This window comes from Trichoderma reesei, assembly GCF_000167675.1.
Source record: "Trichoderma reesei QM6a unplaced genomic scaffold TRIREscaffold_22, whole genome shotgun sequence".
In the NCBI taxonomy this organism is placed as follows: Eukaryota; Fungi; Ascomycota; class Sordariomycetes; order Hypocreales; family Hypocreaceae; genus Trichoderma; species Trichoderma reesei.
The window spans coordinates 399515-421076 of record NW_006711169.1 but is presented as its reverse complement, the minus strand read 5'-3'; the positions used below and the strand labels follow the sequence as shown (position 1 = coordinate 421076).

The following is a 21562-nucleotide window of genomic DNA, read 5'->3' as shown; positions in this document are numbered from 1 at the left end:
TATATCAATGCAACAGTTGTCATTCTTGACGCATCTACATGAAGTCGTCTTCCCAGTCCTCGGCTCGATCCTGGTTGCTCGCGGCAGCCATGTTCTCGTCGGTGAAAAGGTCATCGTAAGCATGGTCCTTCTGCCACTTCTTCTCCTTCCACTCTTGGGCCTGTCGCTGTTCTTCTTTTTTCTGAGACGCAAATAGTCAGCCATAAGAGTGTGTGCACGATCGAAAGTGATACGAGGCAAAGGGGATTGCTTGATCAAATCTGATTTAGCATGAGGAAAAAGGCATGTTTGACCGAGTCCGATCCTAGATGAGAAGGGGGAAAAGGGTAGTATGACGTCGAACGTAGCCAGACAGAAAGCCGCCCCATCCGGACGGCCAACGGACAATTTGATGGATTGCATGGCGTACCTTGATCAGCTGCGCAGCCTGCTCCTTCTTGCGGAGCTCCTTGAGCATATCGTCCCTCTCGGCCTTGAGGTCGGGCTTCCTTTCGACTTTTGTCTTGTTGAGGCGGTTGACGATGGGGTTTTCGCGATGAGGGACGAGCACGCGCTTGACCTGGTTCGCGGCACATTCTTGGGTCAGCCATTACAGCGCAATCTCACGAGGGGGAAGATGTCTCGCAAAGCCAGGGTGAGGATAAGAAGTGTGTAGGGGGGGGGCTTGCCTTGCGCGGATCGTGAAAGCTGACTTGTCCGACATCCATGCTGCCGTCCTTTTTGAGGTTCGACCAGGGCGTGTAGATGATGGTGACGTTGTCCTTTTTATTCCCTGGACACAAAGTAAGAAGAACAACATTAGCAACATTAGTCAACAGCGCCATCAGCAAGCAGCCACTAATAGTGAGGGCTGAAGGGACGATGCTGAGTAGGAGAACGAACCCTCTATAGAGTTTGCCTTTGTGAGCTGCGCCAGGTCCATGACGAGCTGCTCAGGCAGGTTGTCCCATGTCTGGCCGGGCTGCATGCGCAGGTAGATGTGTGCGCTGGAGAGTTTGTCGACGTGGAACTGGTCGGAAGTTGGTCTCATGTCAGGTCATGTCTTCGTCTGGGGAATCTCATCTGAGGAAGAGGCGGCTGTGAGAGATTGCTGAGGGGGGAGTCATCATACCCTAGAAAAGAAAAGGCAAAAGAAGGACAAGGTTAGTAGGTGGAATGAATAGAAAGAGAGACGAGAAGAGAACAGTAAAGAGACGGAGGGAGGAGGGCCTCATACCAAACATCTTCCTCCCAGCCATACTTGATCAGATCCTCATCTAAACAACATCCATCGTGAGAAATTAGAAACAGAAACTCATATAGCCCAATGATTCACATCGTCACGTTGTTGATCCAGGTAACAAAAGACAAAAAGAGCATCTCCGCGGACAAAGAAACAGAGACACTCACTCTCGTACTTGTCCTTGCCGACGTAGATGAAGCCCGCCGGCTCCACGACGTTCGAGGTGAAGTAGTACACCATCTTCTCTGTCTCTCACCCCTCTCTTCTTCTTCTCTCCCTTGCTTCCTGCTATCGCAGTACTTTCCTGTCTCTCGGTAATCTCAGACTTGCGGCTCTCGCTCAGCACTGCTCAGCGCCACAGAAGCAGCTCGTCGTCATCCGAAGCTCCCTGTCTTTTGCTGTTCTCGCCCAGTAAATCAAGCACATGAACCGCCACAGAAAAAGAGAGACAGAGCAGAAAGCGGGCCCTGCGAACACTGAGACACGTGACCCCACATTTCCTCTTCTGACCTGCGGTTTGAGAGGATGGACAGTGCGAACAGACACAGTCCGCCGGATCACGATGGCCTCGTTTCTGGCCTCTCTCTCTGTCTGCCATCGTCCCTCATACAGTGTTTTGTCCCCCTTTTTTGTGCGTATATTCTGCTGCTGCATACACTCACTACCCCTCTTTCTCTGCTCCCTTTCCATCTCATCTCATCATTGATCTCTTGTTCTTCCCTTTGTGTAACGGCAAACTCTCAGCACTGGCGGGGAAGCCCAGAATAGGTCCCTCAAATCGGACGGCTACCCGCTGCCCGCCCAAACCACTGGCCATAGCATCTCAGCGCTATCGTACACCTCATGTAGCAAAAAGCCGAGCAAACAAAGCTATAGACCGTCAATGACACCGTTGAAAATAGATAGAAAGCAATCCTTCATCTTAAGTCAACTCGAAATAGACCCCTCCTCTTTCATCTCATCTCATGCCGCCTCGTCCCGTCTCGTTCTCGTCGCACGTCCAACAACCCCCCCAAAAAAAGATACCAGAATATTGGTTCAAGGTCAACATGTGCTGAATCATCCCCTATCCAGCCAACCACAGCCAAAGCCGAAATATTTCGGACCTCCTCTACGCCTTGGATCCGCATCACCACCGTCGACTTGGAACCTCATCTAAGACAAACCTGCCACCCTCTTTTGCTTTTTCTGCTTGCACTTCCTTGGATCCTTGCGATAATCTGTACTTTCTCGACGAGTCGGGTACCAGGTGCCATTTTTGGCTCGTTCTGCCAAGTGTTGTTCCATCCCTTGGGCTCCAACTCTTTATCTACCCTGTCTATCATGCTCACCCCTCTTCCTACTTACACTTACACCATGTACATCTTCGTATCATGCCCTACTTTCTGCGTGTCTGATTCCGTCTCTCCGTGTCCATCTCTACCTGTGTTTCTATGAGTGAGTATCCTGGCTGACATCCGCACCCCTCCCTCCCACTTACATCACCACTCCTCCATACCTAACTCGAGCTCGTGCATCACCCGGTCCCCCCCCCCATCTTTCCTTCCGGGCCATCTCGTCCGATCTAGCCACTCTTCATCCACTTCCGGAAGCCTCCCCGTGAACGTCCTCCACATCCGCTTACAGTACCCACGCGCATATCTCTCCGATCTGCCAATGCCAACTCGCGCAACCCCCTTCGTATCTTCCTACGATCGCTCACAGCCTCCACCAAAGACCCTTGCCCGAAATCTCACGAATCTCCCCAAGAAACATTCAGCCATCTTAGACGACTTGATTGCCTTCTCATCTCTCTTTCCAAGCCTCCGCCAGCATCACATATCCAAGGTAGACAGGCAAACAAATAAATATCCAGTTATACCCTATTCATCCAATTACTGCATCTAAACGGCCTAGCTCTCTCTACCAGGCGCGTACGAGTAACCTAATCTGTTTATTCTTGCGACCACCATACATACCTTATTCATTATTAAACAATTCTGCCTTGATCATCCCATGTCCATCTCAGCCCTCAGCTTCTGCCATCTTTGCAAGGTTCAAACAGCCTATCCACCTATACGTAAGGCAGACGCTCGTAAAGAGACAGAAAAAGAAGTTTGTACCACCTTCATCCCAGAACCCACCCCGGTCTCAACATCTTCCCATACAAGCCACACTTCTGTCTGCCTGCATCTCCTGCCCCTGTCTTCCAAGGTTGCATCCATCTGGAGGCGCACGGGAAGTCGGCGATCCGAGCCTTGATTCCTGATGGACGAGAGGGCATGCACCTTTTTCTTGTCCACAGACCCTGCTTGGACTCGCTTCTCATCATCAGAAGAGGCAAAGTGGCGAGCGTCAGTGGCTGCCTGGAGAAGCGATTCCCGATCGACGAAATGGCACTCACATTTCCCGATCGAAGTCAGCATCTGATCTGCTACTACTGAGGTAGTACGCATGTGTCAAATGCCGCCCAGTTACCAGGTTCGTGGGATGCAAATCACATGTCAATTGCACACGTTTTGTTTTATCAGCGTAGAACAAGTCTGTTGCCAATGCTTTCTAGAATATTAAGCTACCGTTGCCATGTGTTCAATCTAGCCCATGTCCCTATTTGCATAACTCAATCCAGATTTTACCAGTGTTGTTTCCCCTAGAGCCCACACTCCGCTGGTAGAGGAAACGGGCCCTCTCGGGTACTTTCTGAAAGCTGACGTGCGGTGCAAATGCAAATCCATCTATTTCCTTGGGTACCGAATAGTACTCGACACAAGAAGTTTTAACCGGACTCCCACTCTAGCTCTGCAACGCCGACAGAGACGGTGACTGTTGGAGCAAAGATGTCAGCATTCTCGTCGGTACCCCCCTCACTTGGGAGAAGAAAAGGGTCGAAGGTGGGAGAGAGCTTTAACCTACTTGTTGCTGGAGTTAAACGACGGTGATGAGATTCGACCTGGCCTCGCCCAGGTAGTTTGCGCCATTGCTTTGCTCAAAGATATTCACCAGGACATAGTATTGTCCAGGAGCCGTGATCTTCAGATTGGCAAAGGAGTAGTTGAGGCCCCCGTCCGTCGGCGTGCCGGTGGCACTCACGTCGCCCTGGAGAACGCCCGAGACGGCCGTTCCTGCAGCGTCATATAGCGCCGCGTGTGCAAAGTACAGGTTTGGCTCTGTGGCAACCTGCTGATGAAGCTCGATGGCTGGGGACAAGGTTCGGTTGGCGTTGGCCTGAGCAGGCTGGGTCAAGATCTGAATGTTGGCCATTGTTGCTTTGATGGAGTGTTGAGAGAGGGAGTGCTGCAAGGCGGGTACTTGATGAGGGGATCAAATGAGCAAAGAGTCTTTGAGAGGAGTGGTAATGGCAAGATGTCTGAGGTGCTGAGTGATGGCTACTCGACCAGATGAGCGAGAAAGGACCTCATTATATATTCCAGAGAAAGCAGTACGAGCTCTCCCTCTGGGCCACTCTCCCATCATGGCTTCCGCTGTGGCTTGACAGCTTCAAAAGTTTGCAAATGAATGAGAGACAAAAGGTCGTCCTAATTTGAGCCAGGTTTGTGCCGACAAACAAGAAGTTGACCTCCTCGCCATGGCAAAGGCAGGCCGCGAGCATCTCCCAGGTAATACACAACTTCTATTCCGAGCACAAGTGACATCAGCCATTTGTTGAGGCCAGGGTACTGAGGTGTCTTGCGGTCGTGGCTGACCATCAACTCACAGCGTTTGCAGACCACAGGACGAACGACCGGGGGTCAATCTGGATGTCGGCTTGCAGACCGCGGCGGACGCTAGAGACACAGATAAACGAATCAGATGGAGCTTGGGAAGACTCGGACGGCTGCCTCTCGACAGGAGGCAGCAGGCGTAGCAAGCAACTGCGGTCCATATGACAGAGTTGACAGGCATCAAGAATGGTGGTGGGCGGTGCTTCTCCACATCCTCCAACTCCCCTGGCGACTACCAGACCCCCTTACTCCGGGGCGCGATTTCAGTTCGACAGGTTATCCACCTGCCCGCCTGTGTGCCTGTTTTATGTGTGGCCTCTGGTCTGCTGTCCAAGTCTCGAAGGTGGATAGTGATGGTTTATAGCGAGCCATCTTCTCCGCCCGTCCCTGCAACGGCTAATGGGCCGGTCCGGCCCTAACAAGTCAAGATAATGAAGATTGCTTCCCTGCTAAAGAGCTGAGCCGTGCCTGGAGAATTGAGGCTGAGGAGCCAACTTAGTTCCCGGTTCTTGGTACAAGGGAGGGGGCGTGCAAGGCACAACATAGCATAACGCAGCATGGCGAGTCTAAGCACGGAGATGATCAATCCATGGGTGTGTGTGCCTTGGGCTGGGCAACTTTGCATAAAATTCATAGCGTCGTGTGTCCCGTCTCGATTGTGGCGGCTCAGTGACTTGACCATGTTCAGCTCTCGATCCGGGGTGTGTGGACAATGAGCCCTCCGTGCGGCATCTTAATCTGAACGACCCCTCTTGCGCACCCCCTCGCTCGGCCCTATGGTACCTAGATCCTAAGGGCGAAGCGGCCAAATTGGGGGCTAAGCGGGAGAAGTAATGGGAAAAGAAGACTTGCGGTTCCCGCTGGCAGCCGTCGAACTGCGCCCAATGTTGATCTGTGCGCACACGCTTTGTTTATGGACCAGCACCGCTACCACAAGCCACAGACCGCACCCGCACACACCCAATCAGAAAGAAGACGGCGACACTATGCGGACGGTACTTGGTGGAAGTCGGTGATAACAAGTGAGAGTAAACGGGAGACCATTACCCTTGTCGAGTGCTAGGGCGTGCTCCGTTTGAAGTCTCGTGTCTTCCCCTCGCCGCTGGTACACAAGTGCATGGTGTATCAGCATTGTGAATGCACCTGAGATGATAGTTGCGGTTCGTGGTTAGAAAAGGCAAGGGAGTTCTCGAGTTTTGATGCTCTTCGTTCTCGTTCATTTGTTTTGCTTGGCACGATGCCTAGAGAAGCCGCAGCCTTGAGTGGACGAGTAATTCCGATGCTGAGGCAGCGTACGACTACCTCTCACTCGCGCTTGACGATCAAAAGGGGACACTAGACCAATGTCTTCAGAGTAAGTCGGCTCGCTCGATCGACTGGAGGATTCTCTCCAGAGGGCATGGCGCTTTGAATAGTGAGTGGTGAATAAGCTATGTCTCAGCCTGTCCAGGCGCGGCGCTCAGCCATGTCTCGCTGAGTGGATAGTAGAGGCCATCCAGCCGTGTCTATGATCGTGATGATTGGCTATTGGCGAGATCGACGTTGAAAATGGCCTATATAGGAATATGCAAGAAATCCTGGAACAACGTGGCATGGCAGCTGCGAGACACTGTCTTGTGTGGCAGCCATGATGGCTTCTGGCCTGTTGATTGGCTCTCCATGACGGGTACCTAGGCAATCCGGATATAGAATTCTATCCCTCAGGTGCTGACATGCTGTGAGTAGGTACAGTAAGATCCGCTGATGACTGGGGAGGAGGGCTTGGGGAGTCACCCCAGGCAGATGAGAACCTCCCAGAACCAGTGGACGGATCGTTCCCCGGGGTCTGGCACATACACGTAAGACTTTCGAAATGAACCCGGAGGTCAAGAGCTTGCTCTCGCACAGTCCTTGGGTTCCCCCTATTGCCTACCTCTCTCTTGCCTCCTCGTATATAATCCATAACCATTTTCACACAGGGCTAATGTTATTGGCATGACGAGGCAGCAAGGGAGTTGTGTAACAAGTGGTGCAACCTGAACAGATCAGGTGTCCCGTGAGATACTGGGGTGCGGTGTACCAGATCGGTTTGCAGCATTTTTCGGTATCCAATGGATTCACGGGCTGTTGAGGTGTCAAAACGATGGTTGAACAGCGAGATGGAAAGCAACAGACGATGATCTCAACCTTGTCGTTTACACAGAACGAGGGCCCGGCATTTTGGCGCGTCTGTTGGATCGCACATCCGGATGCCCACTTCTTCGATCTCGGCAGAGCCCTAGCTGATCTGTCTAGGACGCACATCGCCGGGTTCCCCTGCGCTAAGTCCCACGTACCCGGAATGCCAGTGCGGATCGGCCCAGGGGGAGGTGGCTTAGTCGATACATTGAGCATGGTGCCCGCGGGTCGTCAGGTGTGGCAGATGTCGTCCTGGTCTCGAAAGTGCCTTGTCACATGCGCCTTTGCTGCCCATGTGTGTTTAATGAGACGTAGAATCTGGGCCATGGGCTAAGGCACGCGTCCTGTCGTCCCAAGTAAGGGAGTGTCTCCCTGCACAGTGCTCTGAAACACGACATGTGAGTGCGTGTCCTGTGCATGCGATATGGGCACACCGAGGCATGTCAAAGGTGTCATGACGCGTGTGGCTCCCTCTGTCTTGAGCGATTTTCTGGCATCAAGATGGCGCGGACCTCGCTGGCGTTACGGCAGACGACGGCGTCCGGAGCAGCCACGGTGAGGATGGTGGTAATCGCTGTTTCGGATATGATAGGGTATCTCAGATTTGGCGCTATTGATCAGTGTCTTTCATCTTGTTGAAGTGCGATGTTGGCACACACCCTCCTTGAAGCAGCCTCGGAGAAGAACTAGAGCCACGGGGGTCAAAGTGATGGGGTGCTCTCGACTCATCCCCACCATGAGCAATGAGATCCGGACAAAAAGACGATAGCTTGGCACGGTAAAGGAGGACTTGCTTTGGCCTATTGAAGTGATTTGAGGCCGGACAGCTCACTAAGAGCCGTGGCAGGGGTAGGAGGGTGAAGCAGACACGCGCCATGGCGGAGGAGATGGCTTGGATGAAGGTGATCATTGAGAGGTGGCAGCCCTGGGCTACTGCCCTGCGAGCAAGTCATAGCGAGAGGTCAAGTGGCTGGCGTTTTGGCCAGCACCAGAGTGTGCGTCGAATATGTCTCAGTCCTGGCGGGTTGAGGACTTGGTGAGGTCTGGCAGCATTTTCAGCACCGCTTCTCGCGAGAGCAGGTACCTGGCGGAGTGGGAGAGGTGTCAGCTGATGCTGCTGAAAATATCCTTGGGAAATGAATCCCTCACTGCTGGGGATGGCGTCTGTGTGTCAAGACTTCAATATGAGGTGTTTCAATGGTTATGGTGAGCGAAAAGAGCTGAAGACACGTCCTTGTCAAGTTGCTCAACGAGTGCCTTCCCACGTTGCTGCAGTATTACGGTTTGGTACGTACCTTATCGTTGCCGTTCATGTTCATCCGCTCCGAGCAGCTGGAAGAGGCTGGGCCTTGCCTACCTGTACCTGTATAACGTAAAAGCACACGCCATGCACGCAAAGTAATGCTTGAAGCAAGGGATGAGCGCAAGAACGTCGAATTCCAGGCTTTTAGGGTACCTACACGGGATGCAGCAATCGCGTCCTTTGGACTGCAGCTTGAGCGCCCGGATGAACAAGTCGACGGGTTGCAGTCGGTCAAGAGCGGCCCCGCGTCAAAGTGCCCTTGAGTGAGGTGATGCTCTGGGTACCTACCTAAGGTAGATAGGAAAGCATCCGGCACTCGGCGAGACATCAATGTGTGTAGGACTGGGCATACCTATGTTCGCTGGAATGGAAGGCATGTATGTCTGACGTTCCGGATGTCGACAAGTTCCCTTTGGCAACTTCAACCTCGAGTTGTACCCGGTAGCTGGCGCAGGAGGAGTGACTATCTGACACAGAGTCCCGCAGATGCATGTTTGTCAGGTCCTAGGCAGTCGTCTTGTTGAGGTGCTCCGTGTCTCAGTTGCACCGACAGATTCGTGACCGCAAGTGTCATGGATCCTGGTTGTCGAGGACCACCCAACCTTGAGCCGCTGACAGCCGCTGTGGATAGCCGTCAGTGGTTCGTGGGGGCTTTTCCAGGGCTTCCACATGTTGTGGTTGCCGGAACAGAGCTTGATGGAGCGCCGAGCTCTACCTCTGTTCAGTCATTCCCTTGGGATATGCGGATATCAGACTACTCTTGTCAAAGCTGATGGTGCTCTTGCTGACAACGCTCATGGGCTTGCTTCATCATACCGAGGTATACTAGTCGTCCGGTAAGGTACATGTAGAGGCAATCGCTGTGGCGCCACTGCCGCTGCACCCCGTCTCTAGCGCACCAAAAAGTACCTGCCCTCCACTCCGATAAGAGGTAGGGACCTATCACTGGACGCAGCCTCGGGATGGGACTCTTCCATGTTGCAGTCCCCATCTGGCGGACACTGAAATCTGCGGATTGTCGATACATAGCCTGTGCAATAGGTATTTACTAGGTAGGTTCGGGTTACCTGTAGAACCACACAGTCCACTGCGTGTGCCTCTCCATGTCCGCTGCTGCGCCTCTGCGAGCCCTGCATCGGCCAGCTCTGCTATCGCTCCGCACAGCTCGGCACGTACCCCGAGAGCCCCGCGTCAGCCCAGCGCTCGAAAGAGTCCCCCACCATAATAATAACCGCCATCACCGAAGCTCCAGCTCCAGCTCTTCAGCTTCATCGTCTGCTTCTCGCCTCTCGTATCGCTGCTTCTCCCACTTGTCGCATCGATACTCTGCCGCCATGGTCGCCCAGGACTTCGAAGCCGTGCTCAAGGGCAAGTACCCGGGCAAGTCGCACGCCAGCCGCGTCGTCGACCTGATCCGCAAGAAGGACCCCAACGCCAACGGCGTGCTCTATCTCGAGGGCCGCATGACCAAGCTGCTCGAGGACAATGACTCGCCCGAGCCCTTCCGGTACGTGAGATGCTCTACAGTGCAAGATGGCTGCAATGACCTGGAAGCTGGAGTCCGCTAACTGAGCCATGCTCCCTCTCGCAGCCAGCGCCGCTACTTCTACTACCTGACCGGCTGCAACCTCGCCGACTGCTACTTCACCTACGACATCCAGGCCGCCAAGTCGACGCTCTTCATCCCCCCGATCGACCCCCACGACGTCATCTGGTCCGGCCTGCCGACCACCATCGACGACGCCCTCAGGCTGTACGACGTCGACGAGGTCAAGCTGACGACCGAGGTCAACGCGACGCTCGCCCACCTGGCCAATGCCACCTCCAGCTCGACCATCTACGCCATCAACGGCCAGGTGTCGGACCACATCACCTTCATCGGCTTCGAGAACAAGGACTTTGCCCTGCTCAAGGAGGCCATTGAAGTCTCTCGCGTCGTCAAGGATGAGTTCGAGGTGGCCATGATCCGCAAGGCCAACCACGTCTCCAGCCTGGCGCACAAGGCCGTCGTCGAGAAGGCGAAGCAGGCGTCCAACGAGATGGAGCTCGAGGCCGTCTTTCTGGAGCGCTGCGTTGCCAAGGGCGCAAAGAACATGGCATACCACCCCATTGTTGCCAGCGGCACCGCTGCGGCGACCCTTCACTACGTCGCAAACGATGCTCCCTTGGCGGGAAAGCAGAACCTGCTGATTGATGCCGGCGCCGAGTGGAACAACTATGCAGCCGACATCGTGAGTGATGCCCTTTACGCTCCTTGAGTTGATTGTCGGTGCAAGTAGAAGAGTAACTAACCACTTCGCTCGATCCCTAGACGCGGACATTCCCCCTCAATGGCAAGTTCACCAAGGAGGGTCGCGAGATCTACGACATCGTCTACAAGATGCAGCAGGAGTGCATTGCCGTCATCAAGGCCGGCATGTACTGGGAAGATGCCCACATCCTGGCCCACAAGATTGCCATCGACGGTCTGTTGGCCCTGGGCATCCTCAAGGGCGACAAGGACGAGATCTTCAAGGCCAGGACCAGCCAGGCCTTCTTCCCCCATGGCCTGGGCCACTACCTGGGCATGGACACCCACGACACGGGCGGCAACCCCAACCGCCAGGATCCCGACGTCATCTTCCAGAACCTGCGTCTGCGCGGCCAGGTCCCCGCTGGCGGTGTTGTAACTGTCGAGCCTGGTGTAAGTCTATGATGAATATTGATGGTTGCATTTATATCTCACATTTCTGCAGGTCTACTTTTGCAAGTTCATCATCGACCCCTACCTGGAAAACCCTGAACACAGCAAGTACATTGATGCCGATGTGCTCGCCAAGTACTGGGACGTTGGCGGTGTCCGGTAAGCTAATCTCCTCCTCCCAATGCGCTGAGATGACAGCTTCTGATTTGAACACAGCATCGAGGACAACGTTCTCGTCACCGAGACGGGCTACGAAAACCTCACCACGGCAATCAAGGAGCCGGGCGAGCTGGAGGCTCTCATGGCGGCTAGCTAGACGACGCAAGCAAACCAAGCCCAAGCGCCCAATCTAAGAAAAAGAATTTGAACCAAAAAAAAAAATTGAAAGAAATGACCCAATGATGTTTTCAATCTCGCTCTGTGCACACTAACTCGCGTATACGAGATTGCCCCAAGCTGAAGGAGGTGTGCGAATTTCGCTGACGCGTACCAATACGAGTCCGCCATCCATCACAGCCTTGAAAACACACTGTGCAAACTTTTTGTTGCCCCTGTCCATCGGCAGAGCCCAATTGGTGCCGGACAAAGAAGCGCCCCTTTGACGGTCTATTTTCCGGGAGAGCCATTATACACATTCCTATACATTCCTATCCCGATTCATTGAATCCAATCGCGACTCATCAGACGCAATGCACGACTTCTTATGACAGCCAAGGACGATTGATCGATTTTGCCCCTTTCCCCCCCTGCACATGAGGTGCTACAAGTCTTGTCTACTTGGTCATTAATCATGGCATCTCCTGGCTTTGGACACACGCGTAAGCCCGTTCCTGTACGGCGGCGGCCCGTCCTAGCGCCAGGATACGACCACCAACAAGACATCTACGACTTGTACAGCGACGAGCCGCCCTCGCCAGGAAATTCATCACTTTCTTCTCAAGCAGCAGCGACAAACACGCATACCCAACAGCTGAGACCCGGCAGTAGATCAGCCGCCAATCTCAAACAGAATCTCACGGCTCCTCATCCCGTAGATCCCCCCATGGCTCGCTCCCCGGAGATCACCACCCAGGCCTTTCCTCCTCCCATCGGCATGATGGACCCTGAGAACCTCCCTCCTCCGCCGCCATATCCGGGCCTCTCCGTCCCTCCGTCTCCGGACCCCCTCCGCCGCGCTCAAAGCTCATCCGCACTCTCCACTGGAAGGCCCCCAACCTCCTCATCAAGCCCCCCATCACCGCTCTTCTCACCACACCCCCAACAAGCCGCAACCCTCCCCGCAGAACCGCCAAAACCCCAAGACTCCATCTGGAAGTCCGCCCTTGGCGAAGCCCAATACTTCGCCTCGGGCCTCATCTCCCACCCCTCCGAATCCACCCGCCACTACTCCATCATCAGACACACCCGCGCCCTCATCTGGTACTCGGGCCCCTCCACCTCCGTCTCCATCACCATCCTCTCCGACGAGCCGCTGCCCTCCCAGCGGACCCTCTGGATGCAGCAAAAGGGCTACTCGGGCAACATGGGTATGGCGCTCAAGGCCCTCGCCGGCACGACCTCGTCCTGGATCAACGTCACGCCCGCGCGCCTCGCCACCGTCAACGACACCTCTGAAGCAGACGAGCGCAGCGTCCAGCGCGATCTCAAGCGTTTCGCGAAGAAGGCTTCGGGACGGCAAAGGAATCATGTTCCCCGCGAGACGCACATTGTTCGCATCCCGGCTACTGCATCAGATGGGTACTTTCGCCTCGTGTTATGTGGAGGGAGCGAGGCGGGCAAAAAAGTGCTCTGCGGAAGTCCTGTCTTCAGGGTCGCAAGTACGTCTGCGGACGTCAGTGTCGTCAGGGGCGCAAGCCTGAGTACCATGCCCCTGGAGATGGGCGTCAAAGTCGCCAGCACCATAGGCCAGGCCATGGCGAACAAGTACATTGGCGTGGCGAGCGCAGTGGTCAACAGTCAGGTCGGCAACATCGTGGCGAACTCCACCGTCAAAAAGGTCAGCACCGTGGCAGTCCGGAGCTACCAGGTGTCCGGCGTGGGAGATGCCGTCCAGGAGAGCTGGCAGCGGCAAAGGGGCCAGCAGGAGAGATACGACCCGCTGATGGTGAATGCGCCGGTGATTTACATGCTTGGTTCGGAAAGCGGCCCTGAGGCACCATTTCCAGTCAAGTTCGATGGTAAAGTCGTCCAAGGGACAGGGAGGTCAACTGCAGAGCTGGGAATTCCGACGGCGAACCTGAGTGGTGTGTCGGATCAGGTCAAGTTGCGGATGGGAGGCGTATTTGCGGCTTGGGCATGCATACAGATGCCCAGGAACAGCAACGGCGAGTCAATCGCAGTAATGGACGACATGCTGCCGACAGACTGGCTCGAAGCCGTCGTCACCATCGCTCCCTCTCGACATGCTCCACCCTCTGTCGCCATGAAGAACAGCGTCTCGGTTCACATCATCCACGACTTTGAAGAAACGCACTTCATCGATGCCAAACTCAAGGTCCTCCTCATGGGCTTCCTGCACCCGGCCTCCCCTCCCCACACTCCGCCAGACCATCTCGCAGCCGAACACTCCCAAGACGTGATGAACACGCTCGCCAGTCTCGGCCGCGCAGCATGGGGCCCACACGACACAGTGGCCATGATGAAGAGCGTCAAGAGTAGTCGCAGTCTCGGGGAGAGGCTTGATGACACGACGGGCAAGGTGGTGGCGCAGGTGGATAAGATTCCGCTGCATTGGGCGGGCATGAGGAGCGAGGTTGGGGTTTTGCAGGACAAGGCATATGGGAATGGGGGGATGTGGATTGTAAGGTGATGGTTGAATGGCTTGTATCGCGTATTAGTGCTGTGAATGTTGGTTATCTAGCGGTTCGTCATTTTTTGAGCGTTGAGCGGCATAGCACCAAATACTCCAAAATAACTAATACTCATGAACATTTCAACAGATATAGTTACTATTCTCATATGCGCAGTCGCTCATACAAATTCATCTCCACCAATGTGTGAAGCCCGAAAGTTGCCAAATTCGGCAACTTGGAAACACGGCAAAAGCCGGCCTCCGGCAAAGCTCCGGCTCGGCCCATCGCCATCGGCATCTTCCATGCCGCTGAATAATTCTCAGTTTCTAATTGCTTCAACTTCTCTCCATCATCCACCCTCAATATTGCTTGCTTGCCAGCTCTCTACCGAAAGATTATCGCGATACGAGCAACAATGATCTGCTCCTCCTGCCGCTCTGCGCTCCGTCTGCGCCTCTTCACAGCCCTTCCGCGTCCCTCCAGCACGGCAATTGCGCCCATCGCAAACTCCCTCAAGAGCAACACAACCCAAGCCGCTCCTCAGCGCATCAGCTTCCTCTCTTCGACTACTCCTCGCCAATTCTCCTCGTCATCTGCCAAGCTCTTTTCAACGCCGTCTTCCTCCAATGAACAACGAAACGAGCAGGATGCATACGCAGCGTCAGACATGACCGAGGCGGAAGCATCAATCGCGGCGATCCTGGCTTCGAAGCTCCAGCCTACGTCTCTTCTTGTGCAGGATATATCGGGTGGCTGTGGGAGCATGTATGCGATTGACATCACCTCGCCGGCTTTTAAGGGGCTCAATATGTTGAAGCAGCAGCGTCTTGTGAATGCTGCGCTGGGAGATCTCGTCAAGCAGTGGCATGGCGTGCAGATACGGACGAGGGTGCCGCCGGAGGATGATTCAACGAAATAGCCAACTGAGGGCCGATTAGAGAAATAGAACAGAATATCAAGCTCAAAGTGAACATGTCGTTGCGTTCCTGATCCACCGATAACAACATAGCCTTGTCCTAGTAGAACAGAAAGTACTCTCACAGCGCCGAATATCTCACCTCTACAAAATCACCTTTCCATTCTCCTAGACGTTGACCCTTTTCCCTGCAATCTTCGCGATGATGTGCGTTTGCTTTTTGTCTCGGATGCATCCTGTGCGCCACGTCTCCGTAGCAATCTTTCGAGCTCCTGATTCCCAGCTCTCATGGCATACCACAACGGCGTTCTCCCCTGGTTATCTTTCGAGTTCACGTCAACTTTGCTAGTCTTGAGTAGCGCCCTGGCGACCTCGTGCGAGGCAGCATAGGATAGCGGAGTCCGACCTTCGCCATCCTTGGTGTCAACTTCGATGTCGTACTCGAGTATGGACCTAACGGTATATTTGTCCATGAGTTCTACCGCATAGGACAGCGGCGTGCGGGCTTGGTTGTCGCCCATGTTCACGTCAACTTTTCCAGACTCAAGCAGTAGCTGTACGGTGGGTCTGTCCACTGATTGTATTGCATATAACAGCGGCGTACGTCCTTGTTCATCTCGTGCGTTGGCGTCCACTTTGGCAATCTGACACGTACGCTCGTGGAAATGTTGAAGAACGTCATGATCAAGTCTATCATCATCGCAGATGCTTGTTCCGAAATCTGTAAAGTCAAGTAAATCCCTAATGATAGATTCTTGTCTGTGTTCAACGGCGTATCGTAGCGGCGTGCGTCCCTGGTCGTCTTTCGCATTGGCGTCTACTTTGCCACAATGGAGGAACGTTTTGATAATAGGCATTTCACCCAGTTCGATCGCATGTTGCAAAGGCGAACGTCCATGACCGTCTTTTGCGTTCGCTTCCTCCGCATTTGCATGCTCGAGCAGTACTTCAACCACATGATTACACCTGGAGGAAGTCGCATAGTGTAGCGGCGTGCGGTTTTCGTCATCTTTCGCGTTGAGGTCGACTTTTCCGCTCTTGAGTAACTTCCTGAGTATAGGTGCTTGTCTCTCAATAAAAGCTTCCGCGCAAAGCTTGACGCTAGACTCAGATCTGGTGTTGACGTTGGTCTCTCCAAAGACCACAGACCACATCACTTGAATTAGACTTTCTTGTAATATCGCGAAGAACAGCGGTCTGCGCCTCTGATTGTCCATTGCGTTGAAGTCAATCTGATTAGACTCGAGCAATGTGTCGATCGCTAATTCGTCTCGTCTGTCTATGGCATAGAATAGCGGCGTACATCCCAGATCATCCGTTGCATTGACGTCGACTCTTCGGGAGCTCAGGATTGCCTTTAGGATCGAAGCATCTTGACCTTTGTGGTCTATGGCAAACCGAAGCGGCGTGAGACCTTGATCATTCTTTTCGTTGGCGTTCACTTTCTCGCAGTCGAGCAGCATTCTGAGAAGTGACTCTTCTGCGCATTCTATCGCATAGTGCAGGGGTGTGCGTCCCTGGTCGTCCTTTGCGTTGACGTCCACCTTCTCAGAGTTCAGCAAAATGTTGAGAATCTGATCTTCATCCGGGCGCTCCATTGCATATCGCAGAGGTGTGTGGCCTTGAACATCATTCGTATTGGCATCCACCTGCTCAGACTCGAGTAATGCCTTCAAAACAGATACATCTCCGCGTTGCGCCACATGTGATAATGGTGTACGCCCCTTGTTATCCTTCACGTCAACTTCGACTGTCCCGTGTTCAAGTAACACACGGACACACTCGAGTTTGTCCTGCCCAGCTGCGATATGCATCAATGTCTGTCCAGAAGTACCTCGATAGTCTGTTTTGGCGCCGCTGTCGAGGAGCATCTTTACTATCGAAGCATTGCCCTCTCGGACGGCAAGAACAATTGGAGGATATCCAACATTGTACGTTGAGTCCATATTTGCGCCGTTGTCGAGGAGTATTCGAACGGCGTCTGGCTTGTTCATCCAAACAGCTCTGCCGAGCGCCGTACGGCCAAACCAATCTTTGGCTTCTATATTGGCATTGTTGATGAGAAGTAATTTGATAGCATAGTTTCGCCCGAATGCGCTGGCCGCGATCAGAGCCGTGGCGCCACCGCTGTCTCTGGCTTCAATGTTGGCACCCTTCTGTAAAAGTAGTTGGATAACATGTGTATGCCCTGTCCAAGAGGCGCATATTACCGCGGTGCCATCACCAAAATCTGCTCGAGCCTCCAAATCAGCTCCACTATCGAGTAGCAATTCCACGATATCTTTCTTCCCCTCTCTAGCGGCAAAGACCAATGGTGTAGGGCCAGAGGAGTATTTTCCTGGCACTCTATACTCCAACCGAGCGCCCTTTCTGATCAAGAGATAAACAACGTCCTTGTTCCCCTTTTCTATGGCCTTTAGCAGCGGAGTCTTGCCATGTCCATCTTCCTTGTTCAAGTCGGCTCCTTTCTTGATAAGCCATTCGATAACATCATCAGCGCCATTGACAATGGCCCGAGTCAATGGTGTATATTTGTCCTCCATAGCCATATTCAGGTCGAAGCCATTTCTGAGAAAGAAATCGGTGGCACTATTGAGTTTCTCTTCAAGCACCATCTTGAATAGGGCTTGGTTGACGTTGTCAGCAACGCTGATATTCCCTCTCGTCTTGATGAAGTTCTGGTCCAGGTTGTCGTCCTTCCTTATCATGGTTACTAACAAAGGTGTTAGATTGCTGATATCCTTTGCTTCGTTGTCGGCTCCTTTTCCGAGGAGATATTGAACAATGTCCTCGTGGCTTCCTAAGGTGGCCAGCATCAATGGCGTCCTACTCATGTTGTCCTTTGCTTCGATATCAGCTCCCTTTCCGAGGAGGTATTGAATAATATCCTTGTGGCTTCCCAAGGTGGCCAGCATCAATGGTGTCCTACTCCTGTTGTCCTTCGCTTCGATATCGGCTCCCTTCTCAACAAGCCACTGAACAGCGGTCGCGCGTCCGGTCTCTGCGCACATAGCTAGCGGTGTTTGGCCTGACTTTTTATCTCTGGCCTCGATGTTGGCGCCTTTCTCGACGAGCAGATCAAAAACGGCTTTCCTCTCAAACCTCGCTGCCAAACTTAATGCCGTCATACCAGTCTTGCAATACTCGCTGAGCTGTGTATACTTAAAGAGCCAAGCCACAAAACGTGGCCAATAGGCTGCCTCCACATCGACCGACTCTATGGGATATTTATCGAGCAACGCTTCAACAGCTGCCGCGTGTCCCAGATGAGCAGCTATCAACAATGGGCTGTACCCCATGTATTGATCCTTGTCCGGCGTGTCCACATTGGTAACCTCCACAAGTAGCTTTGCGACTCGAGCATTCCCACCCAATGCAGCCCAAACTATGGGAAGTGGTGCGGCAGAATCTTCACCGTTTGGGCTTACCCCCTGCAAAAGCAGGCTCGCCACCACTCCGTGAAGACCGAAGAATGCGGCGATATGCAGGGGTGCCACCTGATTGGGAAACGGTTTCAGATCGAAGGGTTTAGCTGTGTGGCCGCACAGTAGGTTTTGGTACCATGACGCTCGCAGAACACCGAAGTCAAGAAACTCAACCACTTTCGAAACTTCGAAGCCCTGTTCCAAAGCCTCATTGGTATGATACGCCCAGTTCTCGTCCGAGTAGCCGTAGAAGGGACGGTTCTTGATCCTCTTCGCACGAACCTCCCATGACATGCAACCTTCATTTCGAAAATCGGAGAATGACAAATATGTCAGGCAAACGTTTGTTATGTAGCTGTGCGCCTTCTGCATCCATTGGTTGTCGGGACGTTCAAAGTATTCCTGCGCGGTGTAATGGACCAGTTCGATGCCGTCTCCCTCAACCACGACCAACGAAGCACAGGCTTGGATGATATGGTCGACAGTTGGAATATTGTCTCTGTCAAGCTCAGATGCACCGATTTCAACAGCAAGAGCTTCTTGAAGCTCGGCTACTTTCATTTGCCTCCTTGCCTTGACAATCCAGGAGATTATCAGTACCGCGTCGCGAGGCAAATCTCCTTTCAGTTGCTGTATTCGTTCCATCGACTTGTCATATGCTTCGTCCAAGACTCTGGACCTGTCTGATGAAGACGAAGACGAAGATGAGAATGAGGCCTCTTGCAGAGACTTGAGTGATTTCTTGAGGGATGACGGGGATCTTGAGCCCACGAAGGAGTTTAGATAGAGTTGGGCAAGGAGGAACCTAAGATTTGAGGTTAGAATTGGAACTACTCAACATCCCTTTGTCTAGAAGTACTCACATTCCACCCATAGCTGCTTCGATAGAGGCTTTGATTTCGTTCTGCAGGTCCTCATCTTCTCTAACAAACGATGGAAGCTCAGACATGCGAGCATTGAGAACCTGGAAAACGTCGTGGCGGCTGGGAGAGATTTCCCTGGAACTAGATCCTTCGAACTTGGCTGCAATGGTGTTGATTGCCCTTGATGTCGCAAAAAGATTGAGTCTACTCTCCTCCTGCATCATGATTATACGATCCAAAAGCTTTGTACGCTCATTGTCCTCGGCTTCATCGAGAGCATCAATGAGGATGAAAACTCTAGAGAAGGACCGGACAAGAACGGCAAGAGTGTCCGACAACTCAACGAAAAAGGGATGAGTGTTCCCAAGCCTATGTCTATCATGCAGCTTGTGCACTGCTTCCGGAAAAGTCCTCGAGTTCTGTGCCAGTTGCTTGATGAGACTCGCAAGCATATGTTCAGCTTTTTGATCGTGGTGCCTTTTGTAGTTGTAGTAGATATAAGCCATGCCAACTGTTCCATCATACCGGAACTTTTCGGTAAGATAGTTGACCAAGATGGCCATTTGGAAAGTTTTGCCCGCTCCCGGAACGCCTTCACAGAACATCGTCTCTTTGCTTGTCGAGATCCAGCTCTGCACTTGCTCCGACAGCAGAAACTCCTGGCCCGTATCAGGCTCGCATCTCGCAAAGTAGTCGTGCTGTATGAGCGGGAAATCCAAAGGACTCAGCCAATTGAGAGCTTCGATTCGCTTCTTCGCCTCGTTGTCTTTACACGTTCGTCGTCAGCATGGTTTGTTCTGAAGGGTATGGAAACACCGTAGCCATACCATCGCGAAAGGTGTCCAGGTGCTCCTTTGTTTCCGCTGATACGTCGTAAAGGCGCTGTACACCTTGCTTCACTAGGTACTCGGGGCATATTTTAGACACTCGGCTATAATGAGAAGATACCTAGATTGCTCATTGGAGGAAATTACTGACCCTCGCTCATGACTTCCCTAAGAAGCCGTTCGCCCTCAAAATCGCTGGGTTGAACACAACCCAGAAGCTCTTTCGCAAAGGCCGCTGCCACCGCAGCAGCATGTTCCTGCCAAGCGTCGTTCTTATGCGAGTCACAGTAGTCGCAGATGCCCCGGATAACCAGGCAGGGGAAGTTGTTCATCAGCCCGGCCGCTTCCGTCTCAAAACAGAGAACTTCGCCTCCAAGTGCGCTGTTCAGCTTCTCTCGCAGTAAACCGTCTTTGATGACTTTGTTGCCGGATGCGATGAGGCCGTGGTGAACTCGGAATGATCGACGCCTCCTTTTGATGATCTTGGACTTATCACAGAACTGGCATGGATCACCATCTTCATCCGATCCCTCTTCGAGTTCCTCGTCCACAAATACCTCCACCATTCCACCTGTGGGGCCCTCAGAGTTCATATTCGAGAATGGTTCTTTAATGTGAACGTAGTCTGTTTGGAAAAGAAAGTCTTGAAGCTTGTCAGACTTCAAGTACTTCTTCGCCAACCTCGGGAACTTAGCCTTGAGCTCCTCAAGAAACTCAGGGATCTTGGACCCCGTAAGCTCATGTTTCGTCTCCAACTTGGCCAAAGCTGTCAATAGAGCACCGGGTGGATTGCTCAGGGCCCCAGTTCTTACAAAGCCTTCTTCTTGGGTCTCTTTACCAAAATCCCATTGGACGACTCCAGGATACTGGCCGGTCGGAGTGCTGATGACAACATCACCAAGCCTCACTTTCGGCGGGACGCCACCTCCAATACCGACCATGAGGCCGATCTTGATGGAAGGGAATGTCCTGATCATAAAGGCTGCCACGTTGGCTGCCGAGTTGGTGCCGTACTGGCCCTTGGGCAGGCAGGCGATAACGACATTGTGAGGACCGATCGAGCCGAGAGTGTAAGTGTTGGCATCGCGTGTGAGCTTTGGCAGGTCTGCATGTCTCTCATCTAGCATGGCCGTCGCAGCCGTCTGCTCCTTTGGGAGAGCACAAATCCAACCCACGCTGTAGTCTTCATAGGACTTCTTTGATGCCATTGTTTGTCAAGGATGGAATGCGATTCGAGGAGCAGACCTATGGACGAGAGCAGAAAAGGTGCCCACTCCTCGTACCGACAGAAAGATGGAAAAATATCTTCTTCTCCTATAGTCTTATTGCAGAATCACGGTGAAGACCACGCGTTGTTTGCGACAAAGAGAAGGTATAGATGAAGAAGAGATGGGAGCCTCGTAGGGCACCAATGCGGCTGAACTCGGCATCCGCTTACAGCCAGGCATCAACCAATGCCATGATAAGGCACATTTGCTGCACACTGCATGCATTTAACACCCAATCCGACCAATTGAATGGGAAAGTCTGGATCACGGGACGCGGTCGAGATGGTGTCAGTGAGCTGGCACAATACCAAACAAGCCCAACAGCACAAGAAGGATATACTGCTCCTCACGATTATAGAGATCTCCGTAGCTGTGCAGTATCTAGCTGTCCGCTCTCTGCACAAA

At 53.1% G+C, this 21562-nt stretch overlaps 6 protein-coding genes across 6 annotated transcripts; 3 read left to right on the top strand and 3 right to left on the bottom strand.

The window, feature by feature from the left end:
• Positions 1–34: 34 nt before the first annotated feature.
• TRIREDRAFT_110826 (uncharacterized protein) lies at positions 35–1462 on the bottom strand (the record flags this gene model as incomplete). The annotated part of the gene is made up of 6 exons (XM_006968269.1): positions 35–181; positions 410–559; positions 693–772; positions 883–1009; positions 1222–1256; positions 1390–1462. 6 exons carry the CDS (start codon positions 1460–1462, stop codon positions 35–37), a joined length of 612 nt encoding a protein of 203 aa, XP_006968331.1.
• Positions 1463–4126: 2664 nt separating this feature from the next.
• On the bottom strand, positions 4127–4462 carry TRIREDRAFT_110825 (uncharacterized protein; the record flags this gene model as incomplete). Its single annotated transcript, XM_006968268.1, has 1 exon — positions 4127–4462. One exon carries the CDS (start codon positions 4460–4462, stop codon positions 4127–4129), a length of 336 nt encoding a protein of 111 aa, XP_006968330.1.
• Positions 4463–9717: 5255 nt separating this feature from the next.
• On the top strand, positions 9718–11382 carry TRIREDRAFT_81115 (uncharacterized protein; the record flags this gene model as incomplete). Its single annotated transcript, XM_006968331.1, has 5 exons — positions 9718–9890; positions 9975–10614; positions 10695–11066; positions 11119–11225; positions 11283–11382. 5 exons carry the CDS (start codon positions 9718–9720, stop codon positions 11380–11382), a joined length of 1392 nt encoding a protein of 463 aa, XP_006968393.1.
• A 948-nt stretch (positions 11383–12330) lies between these two features.
• Positions 12331–13875, top strand: TRIREDRAFT_36530 (uncharacterized protein; the record flags this gene model as incomplete). Its single annotated transcript, XM_006968220.2, has 1 exon — positions 12331–13875. A coding segment is annotated over one exon (1545 nt), but the record flags the coding sequence as incomplete, so codon positions are not given.
• A 650-nt stretch (positions 13876–14525) lies between these two features.
• TRIREDRAFT_67546 (uncharacterized protein) lies at positions 14526–14777 on the top strand (the record flags this gene model as incomplete). Its single annotated transcript, XM_006968330.1, has 1 exon — positions 14526–14777. One exon carries the CDS (start codon positions 14526–14528, stop codon positions 14775–14777), a length of 252 nt encoding a protein of 83 aa, XP_006968392.1.
• A 149-nt stretch (positions 14778–14926) lies between these two features.
• On the bottom strand, positions 14927–21097 carry TRIREDRAFT_67795 (uncharacterized protein; the record flags this gene model as incomplete). Its single annotated transcript, XM_006968267.1, has 7 exons — positions 14927–15145; positions 15233–15381; positions 16189–16432; positions 17489–17908; positions 18227–19004; positions 19063–19703; positions 20096–21097. 7 exons carry the CDS (start codon positions 21095–21097, stop codon positions 14927–14929), a joined length of 3453 nt encoding a protein of 1150 aa, XP_006968329.1.
• Positions 21098–21562: the final 465 nt, after the last annotated feature.